A 22,180-nucleotide genomic window follows, 5' to 3' on the forward strand; every position below is an offset into this window, starting at 1 on the left:
CTGGAAAGCCTGCATCTGATAGGCAAGCTCTGGCACGAGTTCTTCAGAGGTGGCACCATCGCTGCAAACCACTTTCTGGTCAGCAGGGGCAGAGCTGGAGAACTGTGGCAGGAGGAGTGGTAGCCTGCTCCTAGCCTGCCCTCAGAATATCTGCAAAGCAGTGACCCTGCGCAAAGCTTGTCTTGGGCTTCCTGTTCCGTAAACCCAGCTGAAAGAGCTCCGAACACACACCAAGGTACATGAAACAGCTCTTCGCTGTGTGTGTACTTGTATGTGAGTTTACATGTGTTGAGACAGGGTCTCACTATTGAGCCCTAGCTGGCCTTGAACTCCCCGTATCTTCCTACCTCTGCCTCCCAAGTGCATGTGCCACCATACCTAGCTATGTGTTTTTGTGGCTGTTCAAAGGTAAATGAATTGAAGGACTTTCCCCTGGTTGGGGGAAAGGATTTTAGAAATTCAGTCATCAAATTAGGCATCAAAACAAACAAGAAAACCCTGAATTCGGTCAACCATGTCAAAGTTGAAAACTCACAGAATCTAAAAAGAATCAGTAAACCACTGAAAATTGCCAAGGTCTCCAACAGGAACGTTCTGGTCAGTTCTTAGCTGGTTTCGAAAACTGCAAGAGAAGCCGTCTAAGCAGCAGGTCAGAAGCCAGCTTGGATGCTGGATTCAGGAAAAGAGCGACTTTTGCCAGACTGTTTCTTATTAACACAGGCCGCTGACCTACCTCCTTCTCCTCTCTGACCTCTGGCTTGCTCAACGTGGCAGCCTCAGGTGCCCAGGAGCCAGGCGTGTCACTCCCAGTGGTGAACTCTGCCTTCTCACACTCCCTATGGGTGCCCAGGGAACACCCCACCTGTGGCCCCAGACTGACTTGAAAGGGTGATTCTACAGCTGGCTGCTAGGGGAATTTCATCAGAAAAGGGTGCGGCTCTCTATGCTGGCACGAGCTGGTCTTTGTTGTGCTCTATCATCCAAGAACAACGATTAACTAAGTCTAGGAAGGGTAACCGGTCATCATAGGCCTGCTGAAGATTATATAATGCGCCTGTAGCAGTAATGTCATTCTGAGCACGCTTGTAAGCAGCTTGGATAAGCTTCTGGTCAAAGAGAAAGCGGGGTCTCCAAAACCTTACCCCACAGAAAGAAAACAGTTTAGGTAGGAGTCTTGATATCTAGGTTACAGTGTTGCCTCTAAGTGAGCTATGTGACCGTGAGCAGGTGATTTTATTGATTTACAATGCTTTTATACAATGCCATTCATTTTAGGGGACACATTCACAACTACTTGATCCATATTGTCACCAAGTGCCAACGGCTAGTGAGCTCTTAAAAAAAAGAAAGAAAGAAAACAGAAAAGAGAAAGGACCTCCTGAGCTAAGTGAGCTGACTCACTCTGTCCTGTGTGGATGGAGAAAGTCACACCTCCAACCCTGCCTAGCTTTGATCCAGGCCTTTGCTCTTTCTACAGTCACAAATCTGTGGTGGATGTGTACAGAAGCCGTGAAAAAGCAGCGTCTCTGTGGTTTAGGCTGACTGGATTCTCATTGGCAGCTTATTTGAGGTAGCGATGAAATTCCAGGTAGAAGAGCTTTTTTTTATTCCAGTTACTAAACTTTTTTTTTTTTTTGAGCAATTTTAGGTTTACAGAGAAATGGGGCAGGAAGCGCATCTTCCCATGTATCAATTCTCACCTCCTCCCTTTCCTTTCTTCCCTTCCTTCCTCTTTCTCTCCAGTTAACCCAATACAGACTACTGAGGATATAGCTATAGATAGGTACAGATAGATCAGTAGCAGCAGACACAGAGACTGTGACACTGTTGTGAAAGTCACAGGCCATGTTGGTCGGATTGCTCTTGGTGTTTGATCCAGTGTTTTCTGACAAACGTGTGGTTTGTCACTACAGAATCACACCTAATAGCTTCGCTGCCCTAAAAGCCTCTGGGCCTCATATGCCCCTCCACTGACTTTACCAAGTTGGAATATACTTTCTAGGGGTTTTAATGTGTAAATTAGAACGTCACAGAGCATAACAAGCAAATGCTCTAAAGAACAGTTCATTTCTTCTTCAGCGTAAATGACCCAGTCTTGCTCACCAAAGGGGAAATTGATTCCAGTCTGCTGGGCACCCTACATGTCTGCTTTGGCAAAATTAAGTATTACCTTCAGTCTCCCTCCTCCTCTAAGCATTCCGAGGGATTGAAGACTGAACTCCAGCTTATTTCCTGGCCTCTGTTTCTAGTGTGACCAGAGACATAGAGTTGCAATTACCATCTGAGTTGAAAAGACAGTCTTGCTATCTAGACATTTTCCAGAGGGGTTACTTGGGAGCAAAGCAAGAATTCCATTTTCTTTTCTTTCTTTCTTTCTTTTTTTTTTTTTAAGAATTCCATTTCTAGAACTTGTCTTCTCTTCCATGACCCATATGTTTACCCTTTACCCCACCCCCAAGTCCTCATGTTCTAATCGTTCTATAAAAGAAGGAAGGGAATAAATACATTACTAGGAGAAAAACTGAAAAGAAAAGAAAAGAAAGGAGGGAAGGAAGGAAGGAAGGAAGAAAGGAAGGAAGGAAGGAAGGATTTGGTAAGTAACCTTCCCTTGTTTATGCAGTAAACAGAATTCTCTACCTGAGCAGGCTCCCTCTGAGGAGGCCATAGATTCTCTGGAGTCTTTCTCAGAACAGCACCTTCACGTGAACCTGGGAAGAGAAAGCACCTGCCTCAGCAGTGCTGACACAGCCCATCCTCTCTTACCCGTTTCTGCTCTTCCTCTCCCTGGCTCTGCTCCAAACCCTACCCCTAACTCCCCCCTTTCCCCCCCCCCACGGACACACACACATACATACACACACACACACACACACAAACACACACACACTCCCTCTTTCCAGTCAAGGATGTGTTGGGAGTGGCTGATCAGTGCCACCCCCATGTCTAAAACTTGAGTGTTTGCCTTTGCAGGGACTTTTCCAACTTTACCTAGAAAAGAACTAACCAGAACTTTAGCACTTGTGGTTAGCCTGCTTCCGGCTGTGGCTTCAGTTAGTCTCTGTGCTCTGACACAGGAAGCATTTGCAAGGATGGGAAGTGCCTGACTGGATTGTGGGAGGACCAGGGCAGACAGTGCCTCATAGCATTGGCATGTGAGATGCCAGCAGCAAGCCGAGTGAGGAAGACCAAGAAGGATAGAGCAGACCCAGAGTGGCAGATGCCGTGTGACCCCCTCCCCCCACTACCACCACACACATTCCCCACAGTGTGAACTCATTTAGAAACGGAATGTCTTGGTCAAGGATGGCTTTCCCAAAAATGCAAGAGCGACCAAGGCAGGGGCATGCTTTTGATCCTGAGTAGACTTCAGGGCAAGTGACTAGAGCTCTTCATGGGCTACAGAACTTGTGGATGACAAGTTTGTAATGACATTAAAAAATCCCAGGATTCACTCATATACGCGCGCGTGCGCACACACACACACACACACACACACACACACACACACACACACACACACATTCTCACTCTATTGCATATTCTGAGCATTTTCTTCTCAGATTGAGTCTCTGTATAGACTGGAACCCTCTTGATGAGGAACCTCACCCAGCAGGAGCTTATCCTATTGAGCCACATGCAAAAACCACCTGGAAACTGAGAGAAGAGTCTGGCTAGAATTGCTAATTAATTTTAACCACTTCGTAATTGGAGATTTGACCTAACAGCCAGGTGATTCATTAAAATACTGGCAATACCAAGGTTCTCACATTTAAGGATCTGTTATTTCAGCACAGAACTTGGATTCTATTCCAGTAAGGTTGTCTTCGACGTGTTAGGATTTTAGTGGGGTTCCTCCTACCCCAGTTTCACATTACAAATTTAAGGAGACAGCAAAGGGGTCATAACCCAGAAAACCCGCTTCCCCTACCTTTTCATGGAAGATCTCTTAAGAAATAGAGAATGAAGGGTTATCACAGGGTTAGAACACATGGCCTTTCATTGCTGTCCTGGATGCTCCGTAAGGTTGAGAGAGTGTTCCACAGCACTCTTTCAGTTTACTATGGTTTAAAGGTACATTGTCTCTGTGGATGGCTTTATGGACTCCTTGAGCAGGGCCTTCATATCCCAGAGTCACAGATGTCCCATGTATAGAGCAGGGGGAGTTGGGGGAGGGGGGACAGAAAGAGTAAAAGTTCAGTCAAGGACTCTTAGGCAGAAGAACTGTGCGCGAGTTCAAAGACCTTCCTGCAGTCACTGCTGGAACTGGGAGGAGGGTAGATGTCACACATGCTGCATGCAGAAGAAGGTGGGAATTCATAGCACAGCCTCATGGTTCTGTCATTGTTCAGTCATGTATTACTGTTCCCCAGATTCAAAGCTGTGTGCACACCCATACAAGGGTCTCCTGGAGTCTTAAAGATTTCACTGACACAGACTCTTTGGAAATCCATCTTGTGTTTTGTAAAAGCTTTGCTAAGCAGATAGGGCACTAGAGAGCCTGACCTTAGAGGAGTTTGCTGCCAGCTTGGCCTTGGGGCATCCATTTGCTGAGCAGTAATAAGTTAATTGCAAATGAGCCTGTGGCTACTCACTATGCGTGCCCCATACCAGCCTTTCTTCTCTCACGGCTCCTTCCCTCCTCTTTCCTTCATTTCCTCGCTCTCTCTATCCCAGACCCTTCCTGGGCCACTGGACAGCTACACTCTAAGCTACCTTGCCTGTCCACCCTCACCTCCATCTCCAGCCACACTGGTGACCATTACACCTGGGCCGTAGACGGAAGACCCACTTCCTACTCAGGTGTCCAAGGCAAACATATCTCCTTTGAAATAGGTCCCAGGACCCAGATGCATCGACCATATCTTTGTGGCCACTGCACCATGCTCAGTGCCACACATGTGAAATAAGGTTTCCCATAGTTTATGTTGGTTTTGTTACACTTTTAAAGTGCTTTCCTACTTACACACACTTGAGCTCAAATAACGATAAGAGGCCCACCTGTATTCTCAGCCACAGTGATATACAATTTGCAAATACAGATTAATTCCTAAGATCTTATTTGAAAATGGACTTAAGTCCTGTCTCCTACACCCAAGTCAGAACTTTGATCACATCTGTGCTGGTGGAATCTGCATCCTCTTCTGCATCCAGCTGATAGTGGGTTCTCAGAGCTTGCCACTGTCAGAGCTTGACAATGACAGTAAGATTTGGGGTCTTCGTTCTCCTCTAGGATAATTCTACAAAACTTAATACAGTGAGGTTGGATAGCTGAGGCTTTTGATTGGGTAAGTTGGACTGTGAGATCCCTCCGTGGATTTGGGTATACGACTCTGTCAGCCAATCCCCGACATCTGACCCCTTTCCAGAAGCTAGTTTACCCTGACAAGAGAAAACTCACTACCCAGCGGCCACATGCTTCTGTCTTCTAAAATACAGAGTTCATTTCCCCCTCAGCATTTCATCCCTTAAATTGAGATGTTTCCTTGGTGGGAACATGGAGTTATGTGTCTACATGATGGAGACAGGCGTGTAGAGGTTCAGCAGCAGCAGGTCACTGAAGCTGACCCGTAGGTAACAGATTACAGGTAGAGAAACTCTTCAGAGCTCTAGCTAGTGGCTTTGAATCAGAGTGTTTTATGGGCTGATCTTTTGCCTGTCGCTCTGTTGAGAAATTGATTAGAATAAATGTGGATGTGGAGTAGCATGAATGTTTATCATGGGGTATAGCAGGGTAGACACCGCCATGTTTGTCTTTCCACAGAAACACTGTAAGCAGCTCATATTTAGCTATTTAAGCTTGTGTGAGTAGAGTTCATGAAGGATCCCTCCATCCTCCCGTAAACACTGACGATCAGCTTTGATCTAGTCACTCCACTGAGGTGGGTCCAGCCCCTCACTTTAAAGAGTAGTGAGTGCCTGGACTCCCCTGACATTTTACCATGTGATTTGAGCTGGGAATAGAGCTCAGTTGGTAGAATGCTTGCCCAGAACCACATAAGTTGGCATGGCAGTACATAGTTATAACTCCAACAGTCAAGAGACAGAGGCAGGAGGATCATGAGTTCAAGGTTATCTTAGCTACGCAATGAGTTTGAGGCCAGCTCAGAATACATGAGATCACAACCCCCTTCCACCACTCACACACACACACACACACACACACACACACACACACGCACACACGCACACACACAAAGATGTGCTAGTACATGGCTTGCCTTCTTTATTTTTTACCAGGCCCTTGCATGGCTTCTCCCGAAAGATCACCTTAACTGAAGACAGTTTAATGGTCTTAACTGATATATCCTATCTAGACTTGGGTCTCTAGAGTCTGAAGACACTGACACTGCTATTACATACAACAGAGATTGGCCAACACTAGTCCACAGTCCCAACCTAGTGAGCCACCAGCACTTTGTAAATAATGTTTTATTGGCACACAGCTGCATCTTTTCTTTTATATAATGTATATAGATACCTTGAAGGAGGCAACAGTAGTTATAACAGAGTCTATAGGGTTCACAGAGCAAAAATAGTCTATATTAGAAAAGACTGGCTCCCAGAGAAAGGCTGGGAACCCACAGTAGATCAAAGCAACAATAGTACCTTGTTCCTGCCTACAGGGGTGTTCTGAAAAGTGTGCAGTGTGTACTGATAAGATCAAAATGGTCCAGGTGAGAGGACACTGGCTAGGCCCAGAATGAGTCAGTTCCCCTGGATTTCTGTGCATTCCTGCCCCTCTGTTCAGAACCTATGAGGCATGCTGTCGAGGAGTGAGGCATCATGGGAAGAAGGAAGTGAGGTGGGAGAAGGAAAAGTCCCACTCTGTTAGCCAGAGGTGAGAAAGACTGTTCACACGACCATTTACTGTACAGGCTGAGACATCAAAAGAATGGAATTGGGTGGGTCACGTGGCCTAATGGCCCTGCCTTGTATAGTGGGCAGCATCTGTCACCCACTGAAGTCTGGAAGGAACACAGGGGTACCTTCCATAAGTTCACAAACTGGAAATGGATTGAGGAGCCCATGCCTCATCTTCAGTCCCCTTAACAGTCCCTTTGCCCAAGCAAATTCACAACCTGTCCTTTAAAATGTCAGAACAGTTGGGAACTTAATGTGTTCCCTGCCCCCTGGGTAATTCCTTTTAAATACAACACAGTTTGAGGTACCTACAGTGATCAAAACCTCAGATAAAGTAAAATATTCCAGTGTAGCTATGCAGCAGTGTGAATGCATTCAGTGCCTGAGTTATAACTTGAACATTACTAAAGCTTGTTCTGCATGTTTTGCCCTGATCTGAGACAAAGCTTGTCAGTCATGTATGTAACCTGGCAAAGACAAGAGCCATAGTAATAAAGACTCAAGTGAAAGTGGCAATGTTGACTGTTCAGTTAGGAGCTTAAATGGAAGCCTAACTCTGTGCTTACATTCAATTTTACAGCCGTTTCCTCTTCTAGGAATTAAGAGTTCCTTGGCATTGGTTACAGCTTCTCTAGGCTAGGGAGATGACTCAGGCAGTAAAGTGCTTACCCCACAAGCATGAGGACCTGAGTTTGGTTCCCCAGCACCCACTTAAGAAGTCAGACAAGGTGGCCCATACCTGTACTCCCCGAAGAGTGGAGATCCCTGGGGTTTGCTGGCCAGCAAGTCTAGCCAAGTTGGGGAGCTGACATGTATAAGAGTCCTTTTCTCAAAATAATTAAGTGGGCCAATCACAGTAGTGAACACCTACCTCTACTCTCAATGTTTGTGTCAGGGCCAGAGACCTCCGTGAGTTCAAGGCCAGTCTGGTCTATATACTTTTGGGCCAGTGAGTAGTACATAATGAGACCTGTTTCATATGGGGGAAAAAAAACGTGAAGAGCAAATGAGGAAGACTAATGCCAGCCATGGGAAGATGGCATAAAGATATCTCTTCTCGTTCCCACCTTTAGGAGTAACTCCCTCTGCTTCCCATTGTGATTTCTAGGAAAGAAACCTTGATTGGTTCCCCAGGATGAGAGCCATGTCCCTGGTCAGCAGTGACTCTGAAGGGGAACAGAACGAGCTGAGGAACCTGCAGGAGAAGCTGGAGTCCACCATGAAGCTGGTCACCAATCTTTCTGGCCAGCTGTCAGAACTAAAGGACCAGGTAAAGGGCCACACCCCTCACCCCCACACTCACTGTCGACGCCGTCCCTACTCTGATGGAAAGATAGGCAATGTTCATGCTACAGTGATGAAGCTTCTCACCTCCATAGAGGGGACTGAGGGTCAGAAGACACTCACTACCACCCCCCACCCCAGTCACTGTGTTGGCTGCCCTTATGTAGTGTGAATACGTCACTGTTTCTGTGCTACTAAGGGTGTGGTCTCAATATGTAAACTTTCTCAGCGAAGTGCTGGGCAAGAAAGACAACACACTGCATAAAGCTGTCCCCTTTGGGACTTGACTCACTGATGGGAGAGTGTGTGCTTAGTTCTGCCTTAGCTTTTTTTTTTTTTAATTGGAAACTTTTTATTTACATTTCAAATGTTATCCCCTTTCCCTGTTTCCCGTCCATAACCCCCTATCACATCCTCCCTCCCCCTTCTTCAATGATGATGTTGCCCCACCCATCCACCCACCCCTTCCCAGTTCTCTATCCTGACATTCCCCCACAATGGGGGGTTGAGCCTTGGCAGGACCAAGACCTTCTCCTCCCATTGGTGCTCAACAAGGCCATCCTCCGCTACATATGCAGCTAGAGCCATGGGTCTGTCCATGTGCACTCTTCGGATGGTGGTTTAATCCCTGTGAGCTCTGGTTGGTTGGTATTGTTATTCTTATGGGATTGCAAACCCCTTCAGTTCCTTCAGTTCTTTCTCTAACTCCTCCATTGGGGACACCATTCTCAGTTCAACGGTTGGCTGCAAGCATCCACCTCTGTATTTGTCATGCTGTGGCAGGGCCTCTCAGGAGACAGCTGTATCACTGCCTTAGTTTCTTAGCCCTGTTACTTCTCAAGTGTTCACCAGCATTTTAAAACTCCGCACCCTAAGAGAAACTGCAAGTTTTAGGGAGTCGTTCTAGTCCTCTCAGAAACATAGCCCCCATCCTGCCCCTTGAAGGAAGTTGGAAAAGGTGACAGACACCAAACCTAGCTTATTGTCCTCCACCCACAGACCTTTGATGCCTTAAGAACACAGAAGTTGCCAGACAGTTGTATAGTGATAGGGGCCACTTTGGGTCAAGGACTTGATCCAGGGATGGGCAGCAGCTTCACAGGGATAGCCGCACACTTACAGGTTCAGCTCAACTTCATATGGTTCTGAAGGCGTTTTAATGGGACCACAGCCACAACAGTAGGAACTGGACAGTCTGCCCTGGAGGTAAGTAGCAAGGTGTACCCACGGATGACGTATTACCTTTATGCACTTCAAAACTAGAGAGGAGCTGGCTTGCAGTAAACACTTCTCAGAGACAGTTGAAAGAGCATTTTTAATAATTCTGCTTTCAATTATATTTCTTTCCCAGCTGAATTTGGCTCATCTGTGCCCTAAGGTACCATTTTGGGCCTCAAGTTCTTTCCTTTCAAACACACTAAGATACAAATAATAAAAGATGAGAAAAGGTCTTATCGATGAGAGCCATCTGCAGCCCAGAGCTTGGCAACCACCTGAGATGTGCAGTACCCTAAATAAGAAAGCTGATGAAGATCTTGCTCGATGACTTTGCTTATTAACTGCCCATCCTGCTGGGAGACATTTAACGGGGTTTCACAGGACCGAGCTGACTCATGAATACATCAATGGCTGTGTCTGCCTCTGTCCCCCGCCAGCCCCTGAAAGGCTGGCGAACTCCACAGTCTAGCAAGCTTTTCCCTCCCGTCTGAAATAGCTATGGCTCAGTCCAATTAGATGCTTTAAATTAGGTACAAAAAACCATTCTTGGACTCTGATCCAAGACACTTAAACACGGGCGCTCCTGTGACGCCAATACCACTTCTCAGAGCGTTCGCCCGACTTCAGGCCTCCTAGCTCTACAGTGTCCCTAACTCTCACTGAGTTCCTCATGACTCTTCATCATTATCAACCTCCCTAGCTCCGTAGGGGTGTGCTCTACTGATAGGAACAATTGGGTGTCTCCAGTTTACCCGAGAGTTTCTGAAAATATATTGAAACTAAACTATTAGGTTTTGGAGTGTTCTGTGGTGGTAAAATCAAGGCAGCCCTTCCCTTCAGGTTCTGTTGAAAATCCCTGTCTACACAATGCAGAGTCTGTCTTCCGGGGGGCTCACGTCCAGTGATTCAGAAGCTGCCTGGAGCTCCACTTCACAGACCAGTGAACCTTGACCTTGGTGTGAGTTGGCCCGAGGAAATAGAGCAGGAATGGCAGGTCTAGGGAAATACTCAGGAAAGCATGGGCGGCCTTACCAATTCCCTAGTTTTCTGGTAACTTATCCCCCACAGTACACCACAGCAGGAGGGAGTGAAGCCCTCATCCACCCGCTCAACCCTCAGTGTTAGCCTGCTTTGATGCATTGAGTAGGTTTGAGTTCTTCTGTTTGGTATTCAGTTTGACCTCTGTGATAAACAAATTTTCTTTTGCCTGTCTGTGTCTCTCTCTCTCTCTCTCTCTCTCTCTCTCTCTCTCTCTCTCTCTCTCTCTCTCTTTCAAGGAGAAGAACCTTACTATTTCATGGGACTGAGGATGCATCCACTATCATGCACCCCCCTCCAAAAAAAAAAAAAAAAAAAAGCTGCAAACAGCTTTTGTAAACTCAGGCCAGGGTAGAGCTGTTTCGATTGAGCTGACACTTGACCAACCATAGACTGAGTCATGAAGTCACCTTAGATCCTGGGTGGTTTCAACCGTTTGATCCCCAGCCCTTCTTATATTCTTTTTTCAGTTTTCAGGTTGGCAGTTGGAACGACTCTTCAGAAAGCCCTCGCCTCTGAGGGATTCTGAAAATGAACTTTTTTTTTTCTTGGAAAGTGTTCTAGGCTACAAAGAAACATGGAAAAGCAATAGCACATTTTGAAGTTCTTTTCCCAGGATTGAATTGCCAAAGTCTTAACATGCTAAGAAATGCAGGGAGGAAAAAAAAACAAACCACTGTTGCTTTGGGGGCAGGGAAGGGTTGTTTCATTCAAAAGGAGGTAGAAATTGCTTCCTTAATGAGTCGTCTTAACAAACCTGTGTGCAACATCTCCGAACCGACTTGACTAGGTCTGCGTGTTATTAAGTTTGGTGTTAAGAGAATTTTAAACACTTTTTAAGCTGTTGTGTATCAGAACTCATGGTGACATGTTACAGATCTGGTTTTGGTCATTGCAAGGATTCCTGCCCACAAAAGGCAGCAAAATGGATTAAGGTCTAAAAACCCCACAAGTGATTCAAGAACAAGAAACTCTGACATTTTTACTACAGCCATGAAAGACGGCCATTCACTGGGAAATCTAAAAACTTGCTTCATCCCTTAGCTATTCTGTAGATGTTCTGACCCAGAAACCAGCAATGGAGCAATAGTCATTTAAGTATGAATGATTTTAGATTTCACTCCTTGCTGTGCTTGAGGTCTTTGGGTGTTTTTTTTTCTCCCAAACTACCAACTAGGGGTGCTGTCCTTGTGAGGGTATTAGTGAAAACATGATTAGTGGTGTCAGGTGTTCATTCATTCCACCGAGACCGGTTGCTTAAGGTTGCTATTCTAAGTACTAAATGATGCTTCTCATCTCCAAGTTTCCCCTCCCAAGAGATTCTGAATACTAAATGTGATTCTCTTACATCCATATTCCAAGGAGGAGGACTAATGTAAGAACCTCATACATTTTTTTTGCATGTTTCCTACATAATGCAAAAGGGCAAATACTAAGCAAAAGGGTCATTTTCTTGGAAATGTGACTGGCTTCCTAAAAGACATCGCCCCTTACCTGTTATGCTAGGAATGTAAGAATTGCTGAACATCTCAGTTGTATTAGCATGTTGCCTTTTTCATGAAAGAGCCAAGACATCTACCCTCTAGGACTCCATGTTTAGCAAGAAAGAAAGAGAAGGAGTGAATGGAGCCCCATGGAACACAAAGAAGGCTGGCCCAACAGCGGCTTAGAGTGAGAAAGAAGTGTAGCTTCTGAATCACACAAGGAGGTGGCTTCTGGGCTGGCAGAGAACTACAGTAGGGGCCTTCCCGGAAAGGAAGCAGCATGAGCAAATGCATGACAGTGCATGGCACGCTCAAGGAATGGCTGCACATCCAGGTTAACCTGACTCCTCCCTTCCACCAACACTTGGAGCCACGAGTTTCTCACACACAGCACTAGATATCAAGGACACGAGGGCAAGAGGGCCTAGCATCTGCTTTCTGGAACTAGCTGTCTCCCCACCAGGACTTAGCAGTCAGGTGCATTCCATTAAGCACAGTGTGTTACAGAGGTGTGAACCAGTTTCTGTAGGAGTGGACAAAAGGGAATGATGAGTTCCTCACAGTGAGCTTAAGGGAAGACTGCAGCCATTGCTCCAAGACCTTCTCAGAGTTGTTTGTGCATGGTTCAGAGTCTAGAAAGTTTGTCGGTGACATAGGATTTAACATTGGGGGGGGGGGACCTCTAAGGGTTTGACAACACTAATATAATATATAATATATAATATTAATAATATAATATTATTTCATATTTAGCAGATGCTATGTTTGGGGCTTGATTCAGATGTTTTGTTTTTGTGGTTTTTGGGTTACTGTTTTGTTTTTACTTCTAAGCATTTGGGGCTCTTCATTTAGGTCTGACTGACTCTATAGAACCATAGGAAGGAATTCTGGTTACTAGACTTGGCTATTTGAAATCTCAGTAACCAGGATGTTTTCCATGTGTAACCAGAAGTTTTTCAGAGAATATTAAGATCTGTTTGAGCGAGACTAAGATATCTGTGCACAAGCGGTAAGCCTCCGCCCTGTGCTGGCTTTTACTCATATCATGATCACCCATGCTGGGTCTCTTGTTCTAGTGACGTTGCTGCTGTCTGATTTATATGTATATCTATAGCTATATCAACAGAAGGCAAAAGGCAGCACAGAGATATTCAGCGCAGTTTCTGCATTGGTATAGCACAACACTACATCAACTGCACATCTTCAGCTGAGTGGAGATTCTAAAACCTTTGACTGTCCTACATCAAGGGTGTTTTACATGACTCAGTTACTTAAGTACAAATCTGACGGGGACTTTTATCAGTAGTCAGTTTTGCTTTGGATGTCTAGTGCGTATGCTATACGAGATTAGGACAGATTATTTCCTGACACGGTGATGGGAACACGTAGTGAGTAGTGCCTTTCGGTAAGATAGCCAGATAGGGTCTATTGTGGAAAGTCTGGATAGACAGGCAGGGTCAGTACAAAAGTAATGCTAAGTGTCCAATTCCATTGGCCTTGGTTCCTCTTAAGTCAGATTTAGTCCTTAGCTGTTTTATGGCTTTTGTTTTTTGTTAACTCCCTTGTAGTTGTTTCTGATAAACCAATTCCTCCAATGGAAGGGCTATGGCTTCCTCCTGTCTAAGAGGCCCAGGTTGATTCAGATCACACAATCAAATAGTGTGCTACTGTATTCTCAGTTGGAGAGAATCTTCTCCAAGACCTGTCTTCATGGAAGAAAAAGGAAACAGGGATACATGAAAACATGTACAAAATGTACATGCCCAGCTCTTCAAAAACAAGCCAGCAATACTCTAACACCCGGGAAGTCATTAGAAGTCCATATTCCTAGGGCCCCCCACAGCAGGCCTGATAGATCAGATTCTGTTCCTGGTCCCCCCTTGTCTATATTTTAATGTTTTTGCTGGGTGGTTATAGTGCTGAACCATTTACGGATCATTCTATGGAAACAATCAAAGTCAGATAGGTCTGTACTGGGTACTTGACATGATTAGGCATTAAGAATTCACCACTAACCTACAGCTCTATGGGTCTTATTGGTTTCTGAGGGAGAGATATGATTTGCCAACAAGCTTTAAAGAAACAAATGGAAAGGAAGACCAGGACCATGAGGGAGGGAGCCGTTGATGGCTCTAAGTGAAGCCAAAGACTCACTTGCTAAAAGGCAGAAAGCTTTACAGGTTGTGAGTTTAAGACAAAGATAAAGTAAGTGACTTACTGAGCAGAGAGGAGGCCCGAGTACAGAAAAGTTTTTCTCTGGTACAGGCAGTTACTGAAAGCATCACAGAGAAGACTGTACGGTCTAGCTTTGAGCTGCAAGGACCTAGCAGCGCCTCATTTTAGGAAAGTACCCTTTCATTGAGGGTTAGTATGCCAAGATTTCTAAACCTGTTTAAATACTTGAGATTATCAAGATATGAATGGATTCCTCACAAGATTGCCTGTCCAGACAGCAGTTGATGTGAGCAACCTATCTAATCTACCTGAGCTACTCCATCTGAACTGTCGGCCATTCAGATGAGCATGTGACTGACACGTTAGCGTAACCATGAGTGTATTCCATGTGCCCTGTGAACATCTCCTTCCTCAGCTGAACCTGTAAGTGTAAACATCGGAGGCTGGCTAGAGTATGTTCATTCAGTTCCTTCCAAAAACCTTCGTTTAAAACTTCCAAGTGGAGGTGTTCAATCTTTGTACATCCTTTTGTCTAAATTATAAATAAAGAAAGCATTTCCATTTGAGTGTAAAAATAGCATCTCTCGGTTTAAACAGTGAAGTGCTCTGCTTTGAGAAAGCAAAGTATAACCATTTTCAACTTGGGCTAGAGTAGCTATGGTAGGTATGGACCGGTACGAACAGTTCAGGTGCGAACCCTGGATGTGACACTATGCTTAGACATCTGCATCCATTCTCATTTACATTCGTCCTCAGCTTCCTACCCTCCAGACAGAAGTACCATCATGTCATGGACTAATACACGAAGTGGCGGAAGTTAAATCACATTTAACATCGACTGTCTGATTTTAAAGTCTTTAGTTTTTTACTATTCTATCCTAAACCTTATGCTATTTACACGTGACTTCATCTAACGTGTTCATATAGTCTCTTATCTTAGTTACCTCATGAACCTCAGGTTCAGAAGCAGTCCTGAGAATGCTGAGAAAACTCCTACTGCAGAGAACTGAGTTATAAAACATCCAGGAGAGAGCTAGAGACCCAAAGTGAGAACTCAACCCAGTAGCCAGAAGAAAGCCAACCTCTCACTCTGGGCTGAGAGTATACTTTCTCAGGGAAACCCACACTGAGAAATGTTATATCCTGATGTGACCCAAAATCCAGTGGTGGCCAGGGTGCTGTTTATATAACCTTTAGTTACCCTGCACCTTGCAGGAGTGAGGACCCTCATCTGTCCTAGAACAGCCAGGTAACTTCTTTTCTGACCTCAAAGAATCACTGAGCAGGGAAATCCAAGACCCCTTGAAGAACGTGGACACAAAGTCTCAGACCCAGGGATTCTATAAACACGGCTTTCCCAGATAATGTGACATAACATAGTCATAGTGAAATGCCATTTTCCAATGAGTCTCTACGTCACTTGGAAATGGTTTTTGGAAATGATCTAGAAGTGGTGCTTCATCTGTTTTTTGTTTCTCTATGAAACAAGTAGCAAGCAGTACTTCTGAATATCACCCTGCATGATGAGGCCAGAAAATTCCCCATCTGCAGAGGAAGATGCTCTTGTTCAAGCTCTCTCTGTGTGTGTGTGTGTGTGTGTGTGTGTGTGTGTGTGTGTGTGTGTGTGTGACAGTACACTATTTGTAGAAAGTGGGTTTCAGTATAACCCATAACCACAGAGGTAAATCTATGGTTCAGTGTGTGACCTGACGCACAGGAAGTGTCTGAGTGTAATGATGAAACTTTTTAACTTTCCAGATGACAGAACAAAGGAAGCAGAAACAAAGAATTGGCCTTCTAGGACATCCTCCTCACATGAATGTCAACCCACAGCAGCCAGCCTAAGCAAATGAGACGGAGGGACTGTACTCAACCCTTTTTAAATTATTGTCAGCGTGGGTCTGGCTCTTGGTTCTGATCTGCCCTCTAAGGTTACATGTGCGCTTAGTACATTTGTAAATACTCGGTTTTGTATTGTATGTATATGATTGCAATTCTCAGAGGTTTGGACTTTCGTATTGTAATTAGCTCTGTTGGCATGGTGACTTGTCACTCCTGCCAAAAATATTAAAAATGCCTTTTTTGGAAGGACTACAGAAAGTACCTGATTTGCACTTGAACCAGATTATAGATTTAAAAGTATATGACATGTATTTTGTATTTAAAACTAGAATAGCCAGTATTTATGTTTTTTATAAAACTGTGCAATACAAATTATGCAATCACCATAACTCTGTAACTCCTGAGTGTCTTAAGGGAGTGCGCATCTTTGAAGCTGATCTGTTAATACTTATGTAATAAATGGTTAAATATCAAATGATGATGCTGCTGCCAAAATTATATTAATAGCAAGTTTCTGGCCCCTGGGCAATTTTGTACCTTGTAATTATCCTATGGTGATGCTGTTTCTCGTTGCTAATGGCATTAGTGCCTCGTATCCTAGTGATAACTCCAGGTCTGTGAACCATTCAAACAACATTCATTTTTGAGACAAAGCAACTTTAGTTTCAAGGGTAATTTTAAGCTTCAAAATTAATCATTTAAAGTATTTCTTTAAGAGAGCCATGTTAGAGGCTCACACGTTAGCTTGAAAGGAGTCGATGAAATAATTTTTTTAAAGGGAACTTTTTACACGACGTTTGGAATAACAGCATATTGCTGACCAGTCAGTGTCATCTCCCAGGTGAATTTTGATGTCACGTTATAGTCAAATGAGCTAGCTGATGGTTTCTAGATTCTCTTCATCTGAACCAACATGATGCAGTAGGTGAGAAGTTATTATGCATATATACACATATACATCCATATAAGGCAAAGTAGGAGCTGTCCCCTTAGGATGCATAGCTGCCCCCTTAGGGTGCAGAGCTCAACACTGACAGTGCTGTTCTGAGAGAGCCACGTTTGGGTTTTATTTCTTTGTCACATGATTTCTTTTCTGGATGTGTGCAAGTATAACAGGAAGTGTTTTCTACCTGTTGCTTGTTTTGTACCTGGGTCTCGTTTTACTAGACCATCTCTGCACAAAAGTTTAAAAAATGAACCGTAAGCAGAGTTCTGAAGCAAGTCAAGTTTGTAAGTGCATACCTGAAATTATTTAATAAATGACGCAGAATACTATGCGGTGACTGGTGGCTTTCATTTGGCATCTCCTTGTGGCTTGAGAGCAATTCCAGTGTTCGACTTTTCTCCCCGTTGGGACTGAGTTAAACTACATTTAAAAACTGATTTGGTTACCAGATTGATTCATGAAATGTTGACCTGGTTTTTGAAAATAAACAACCGTTTATATTCCAGGGGGAAATCAGTAAAACAGATATCAGAGGGAACTTAGTACAGAACTTATTCTCCTCAGTGACTGGGGTGGCACCAGGCTGTCAAAGGCACCTGGCATGACAAAGTCCAGGGTGCTGTATACTGTGAGGACCTTTAACTTGGCATCCCCCAGGTGGAAGGAAGTGTCACTAACCATTGAAATTAGTTTTGGTCCATGCCCCCGATGGTCAGGGTCCTATCACAGACCTTTTATGATGTTTGTGTTGTCCTAGGCTCATTCTTCTACCCAAATATAGAAAACGCGTCCCTTCCTGAAGCAAGGCTGGCTTTGGCGGCTCTTTTTGATGCCTAGTTGCTGTGCTTTGGTTAATAGGACTAATTCTCACCCAGCCCAGAGAACTGGGTCAAGATTAAATTCCATCTTAATGGGTAGTTTCATAACTGACACTTTACCATATAAATCAGGTAACTTAAATCAATTTTCCAGTCAGTTTAAAATTTTCCACCATAAGGTAAAGCCTGCGAGAGACACGTGCTTTTGTTCTAAAACCAAAATGGCGGCTGTACTCAATCCCATAATGCTGTGCGGCCAGCAAGGACCTGCTCTTTGCCCTGGGTTTAGTCTTTGATCTCTCAAGCTATCCAGTACAGCGTGGTTGGCAGTGTATGCTGTGTCTCTCCACGTCCTATCCAGTTCACTGGAAACGTCGGCATTGACATGTTTAGGTGGCAGCTTTTACAGGTTTGTCGTGTCTCATTTGAATCCTGTCATAAATCTTCATTCAGTTTGCCAGCTTCAGCAGAAAATAATTGAAACTGGAATGTCACTCCGCCTTACACTCAGCAGGTCCTACCCTGGGAATGTGGGCGTCAACGCCAAAGCTAGTGTAGTGTAGCTAAGACTGAATCTGCAGGTAACTCTCCCAGGGCCTCTGAGAGGGCCCTGATTCCACTGCCTCCACACGGCACCTTTTCTGCACCTCTATTTCAGGGATTGAGATCCAGGTCACCTTCAAAATTACCTCCCCCTACCCCCCATGAAGAAGCATCGTTTCCAGGCTAAGCGTTAGATATGACAGCTCGGTGCCCATGTACAAGAAAGTCTTTGTGGCTTTATTTGCTTAAATGTTTGCCACCGTACCGAATCAGATTTTGCTTTGGGGGTTTGGTTTGTTGGTTGATTGGTTATGAGACAGGGTCTCTCACATAAAAGACAACATGCTCAGTCTACCAAACCACAGAGCAGTACCAAGCCTTAGAAGGTGAGCCCTGGGGCCTTCAACAGGGAGAGCAACTTCCTGAGCACTCGGTCCAAAATAAACACACACCTCCTGACTTCTGCAAGACAGAGCTAGCTCTTCCCAAGTCAGCTGCTGCCCGCCTTCCAGAACAGGGCTAGCCTACTTTAGGAGTCATCCCCTCCCCACTCCTATCCGTGCATGGCAAATACTACCCACCGATCTTTCTTTTCAAATCTCTTTCATAAGAGACGCTACAGGCTAGAAAGCACTAACTGTGAATACGGTATCAAGACTGAAAACCCTGTGGCAAAGATAAGCAACAGGTATGCCCCTAACACATCTGCCTTCCACACCGAGAGATCTTGTACAACACCTCTTACTTAGCCACATCTTTCAAAAGGAGAGCCAGCTCCCTCCGGATGACTGTACTCAGTGCTGTCCCATCCTGTCCCAGAAGTCAAGTGTTTAGCCAAATCCACTTAACTCTAGTTCACTGATCACTTGTTAACAATCAACCGGGATGTCGGAAAACCCCCATAAAGATTTCAATTTTACAGAAAGTACCCAAAATTCCACTGATTTTGCATCACAAAGTGGTGGTTAAAGTACTGTTTTGAGTAAAACGCACTGTGTGTGGTTTTTGTGGGTGGCTTTAGCTAAGAATGACTATCAGACCTCAATTACCTGACAGGAGAGAGCTATGACAGCAATTATAATTAAGACGATTATGATCATAACAAATACCTTTCCACCCTTAACAATAGAAGCCATGTGTAGCATCCTAAGGTCAATTCAGAAACATAGCCAGCCTTCAGCTCAACACCCCAAACCTACCAACATGGAGAATTAAAAAAACAACACTGGACTGTATATGTCACAGCTCACACTATAAGACAGACTCCCTTCATGCTGGACTTCTGAATTCATTTACTAAAACAAGTCTCTATATTACTGGTGGTATGACTGGGAAAAAAAATAGCAAGCAGGCAACCTACAATACTTTAAGGTCATGACAAGCCAGTGTGAAAGAGAATCCTAACACCTAGAAATGAAACTGCATCATCCACCCAGCCTGGAAAGAAAAAAGAAAGCTAAAAACCACCATAGAGCAAGAAGGCAGACTCTGAGAAAACCCCTAAGGTGAATTCTGAACAACAACAAAAAGAGTCCCACAACATGAGTGCGTGCAGTGTGCAGGAACCACTGGTGGAAAGAATTCGCCAGCACTTTTGTAATCACCTCAGAAAAAAAGAGAGGGAGAGAGATGGGTTGGGCCCTTTCAATGGAACTTTAGACAACACAGTTCATACAACCGCACAATCCAGGGATGTAACCTACTCACTGCTGAATAGTTTCAAGGGACTCCATCCCCTCCACGTATGTGTCACTTACAGGATCTCAGAAGTCTCCCCAGAAGCCTTCCATGGAAGCTGTCTGGGAGACTTGACACAGGGCAAAATGCCTGGGACACACAAGGCTGATGGCAGTGGTTCTCAACCTTTCTGGTGCTATGACCCTTTAATACAGTTTCTCATGTTTTGGTTGACCCCCAACCATAAAATTAATTTCATTGCTACTTCATAACTATTATTTTGTTGCTGTTGTGAATCACAATGTAAATATTTTTGTTGTCCAGTAGTCTTAGGTGACCCCCGAGAAAGGGTTGTGCAACCCCCACAAAGGGGTCATAACCCAGAGGTTGAGAACCACTGACTTGGAGGCTGAAGGGCTGGCTGGCTGACCTCCACAGAGTACATGGTAGAATAAAAAGAACATGGTTCTTGACAATGAGAATCTTTGTGCTAGTTCAACCACCTACATGTTTTGACTCTGAGAAAGTTAGTCATTTCAATTTTTAATTCTCCCCATTCTAAGAGTAGAGTGCTCTTTCCACTTCCTCCCACAGGTGGTAATGAGTGTGGAGATGCTGTGCGGACACCAAGGGTCTGCTTGGTACACTTCATCCATATTCCCCATTCCCTGTGCCTGACATTTTCTTCTCACACCTACCCACAATCTCAGCTAGCTATTGCACAACCAAGCTACTTTCTGTTCCTACTAAACTGCTCTGCTGTTGTTACTGTGGATCTTAAATCTTTGTGTCTTCACATGACATGTTTGGGTCACATCCAGTCATCTTTTTATTTTAACTATGTTGTAACTATCAGTTTGAACTGAATAATTCATTTAAAAAAAAAAAACTTAGTCACGCAGCTCCCAACTTCCGGATAATCGCTCTCATATTTGGGATCACTGTTGAATTTAAAATTGAATTCATTTTTTTGAAAAATATCTGAAGATATTTAAGGTCTGGGATCATGGATTTCCTTAACTTACGAACCTCCCAATCCTGTTAATGATACAGTTCCTCTTGTGTCTGAATCACCCACAATCTCACTGTCTTTCACTTAACATTTAAATGTAAAGTCTATACCAGATTGCATGTGACTGGAGACCCAGAACTTCCCTTAACAGTTTCAAGGAGCCTAGGGAAGTGGCTTACACTCCCTCAATGAACCTTGCCACTCTAGATCCTAAATCCTGATTCTATCCAGTTTCCTGTCTCTTTTCACCATCTCCCTCTTACTCCACTCCACACTCCATGGCTCTCCTTCCTTCAGCATCAGCAACATAGGGGAAAGTGAAAAATGGGTCTACACTAGGGGAAGAGAACAAAGAACAGGAAACCTGTGAAAACAGGAGAGCTCCCTCCCTTCCTCCCTTCCTTCCTGGCCACTCGAATAACAAGTTCTCAGCCGTTTATGTTTGTCCACCATCTTGTCCGATAACAGCAAAACAAAAAAAACTCCCTCCTTTCAGCACCCTCCAAAAAGACATCCATGTTAGAAAGATGGCGTGGATTTAACTTAACAGAACTCTAGGGCTGATATTCAAAGCCAGCCGTCGGCCTTCTTAGACCATAGACAGAGAACTAGGCCTACCCCAGCTCAGATCCTGGCCTTCAATCTCTCTTGCATACCCTCATGGGAAAATCGGAAGGTCTGGGGAATTTTGTTGTAGCTCTTGTTGTGTGTGTGTGTGTGTGTGTGTGTGTGTGTGTGTGTGTGTGTGTGTGAAAATTCATCAAGCAGGTGCACATATGTGTGAAGCTGTGCATGCTCATGTATGCATATGTGTTTGAGGACATCCTCAGGTGCCAGTCCTGTATGTCATCCAACATTCTTACTTTTTATATCTCTCTAGTCTAGATGGCTAGGATGTTATCCAGTGAGTTCCAGGGAGCTGCCTGTCCCCCCTACCCCCACCCCCAGTGCTGAGAGTACAATTTTTTTTATAAGAAGCAGCCGGGGTTAAACTCAGATCCCCACATTTATGGGGCAATCACTTTGCCAACTGAACTATTTCCCCAACCTGAAATTGAAAGCATTTTTTTTAGAAATAAGGGTGATACTAGTTTGTTTCCTTAGCGTCAGGATGGAGCACAGTTCCTCCAGAGTGAAGAAGCCCCATGCATGTGGGGAAGTTTCCCCTTAATCTACTTTAGCGTTTCAGAGTCAAGTCCAAGGAGGAAGATTTCTTGAAGGAAAGGAATATGCCAGTCACCCCCAAAAGAGAAACATACGGAACTAAGGATCCAGCAGCTGC

The 22,180-nt window shown here is 44.4% G+C and overlaps 1 protein-coding gene and 1 long non-coding RNA gene across 22 annotated transcripts in view; one reads left to right on the top strand and one right to left on the bottom strand.

Annotated features, from left to right (window-relative positions):
- Itpr1 (inositol 1,4,5-trisphosphate receptor, type 1) overlaps positions 1–22,180 on the top strand; it is a 367,970-nt gene that overhangs the window by 306,387 nt on the left and 39,403 nt on the right. For 15 of the 18 annotated variants that reach the window (XM_087656076.1, XM_087656081.1, XM_087656073.1 and 12 more), the window contains 2 exons: positions 7,970–8,131; positions 15,819–17,177. In XM_087656076.1, coding sequence (XP_087512202.1) covers positions 7,970–8,131; positions 15,819–15,905 — 249 coding nt within the window. In that variant the 3' untranslated portion in view covers positions 15,906–17,177. Of the gene's footprint in view, positions 1–7,969; positions 8,132–15,818; positions 17,178–22,180 lie in introns of those variants that run through there. The other 3 variants (XM_087656084.1, XM_087656085.1, XM_087656086.1) reach the window with 1 other exon arrangement.
- Positions 1–22,180, bottom strand: part of LOC102547466 (uncharacterized) — a 91,574-nt gene that overhangs the window by 13,730 nt on the left and 55,664 nt on the right. For all 4 annotated transcript variants that reach the window (XR_015686941.1, XR_015686943.1, XR_015686940.1 and 1 more), the window contains one exon: positions 2,638–2,708. This is a non-coding gene — a long non-coding RNA (uncharacterized LOC102547466). The remainder of the gene's footprint in view (positions 1–2,637; positions 2,709–22,180) is intronic.

The sequence above is a fragment of the Rattus norvegicus genome, chromosome 4, assembly GCF_021556685.1.
Source record: "Rattus norvegicus strain SHRSP/BbbUtx chromosome 4, alternate assembly SHRSP_T2T, whole genome shotgun sequence".
NCBI lineage: Eukaryota > Metazoa > Chordata > Mammalia > Rodentia > Muridae > Rattus > Rattus norvegicus.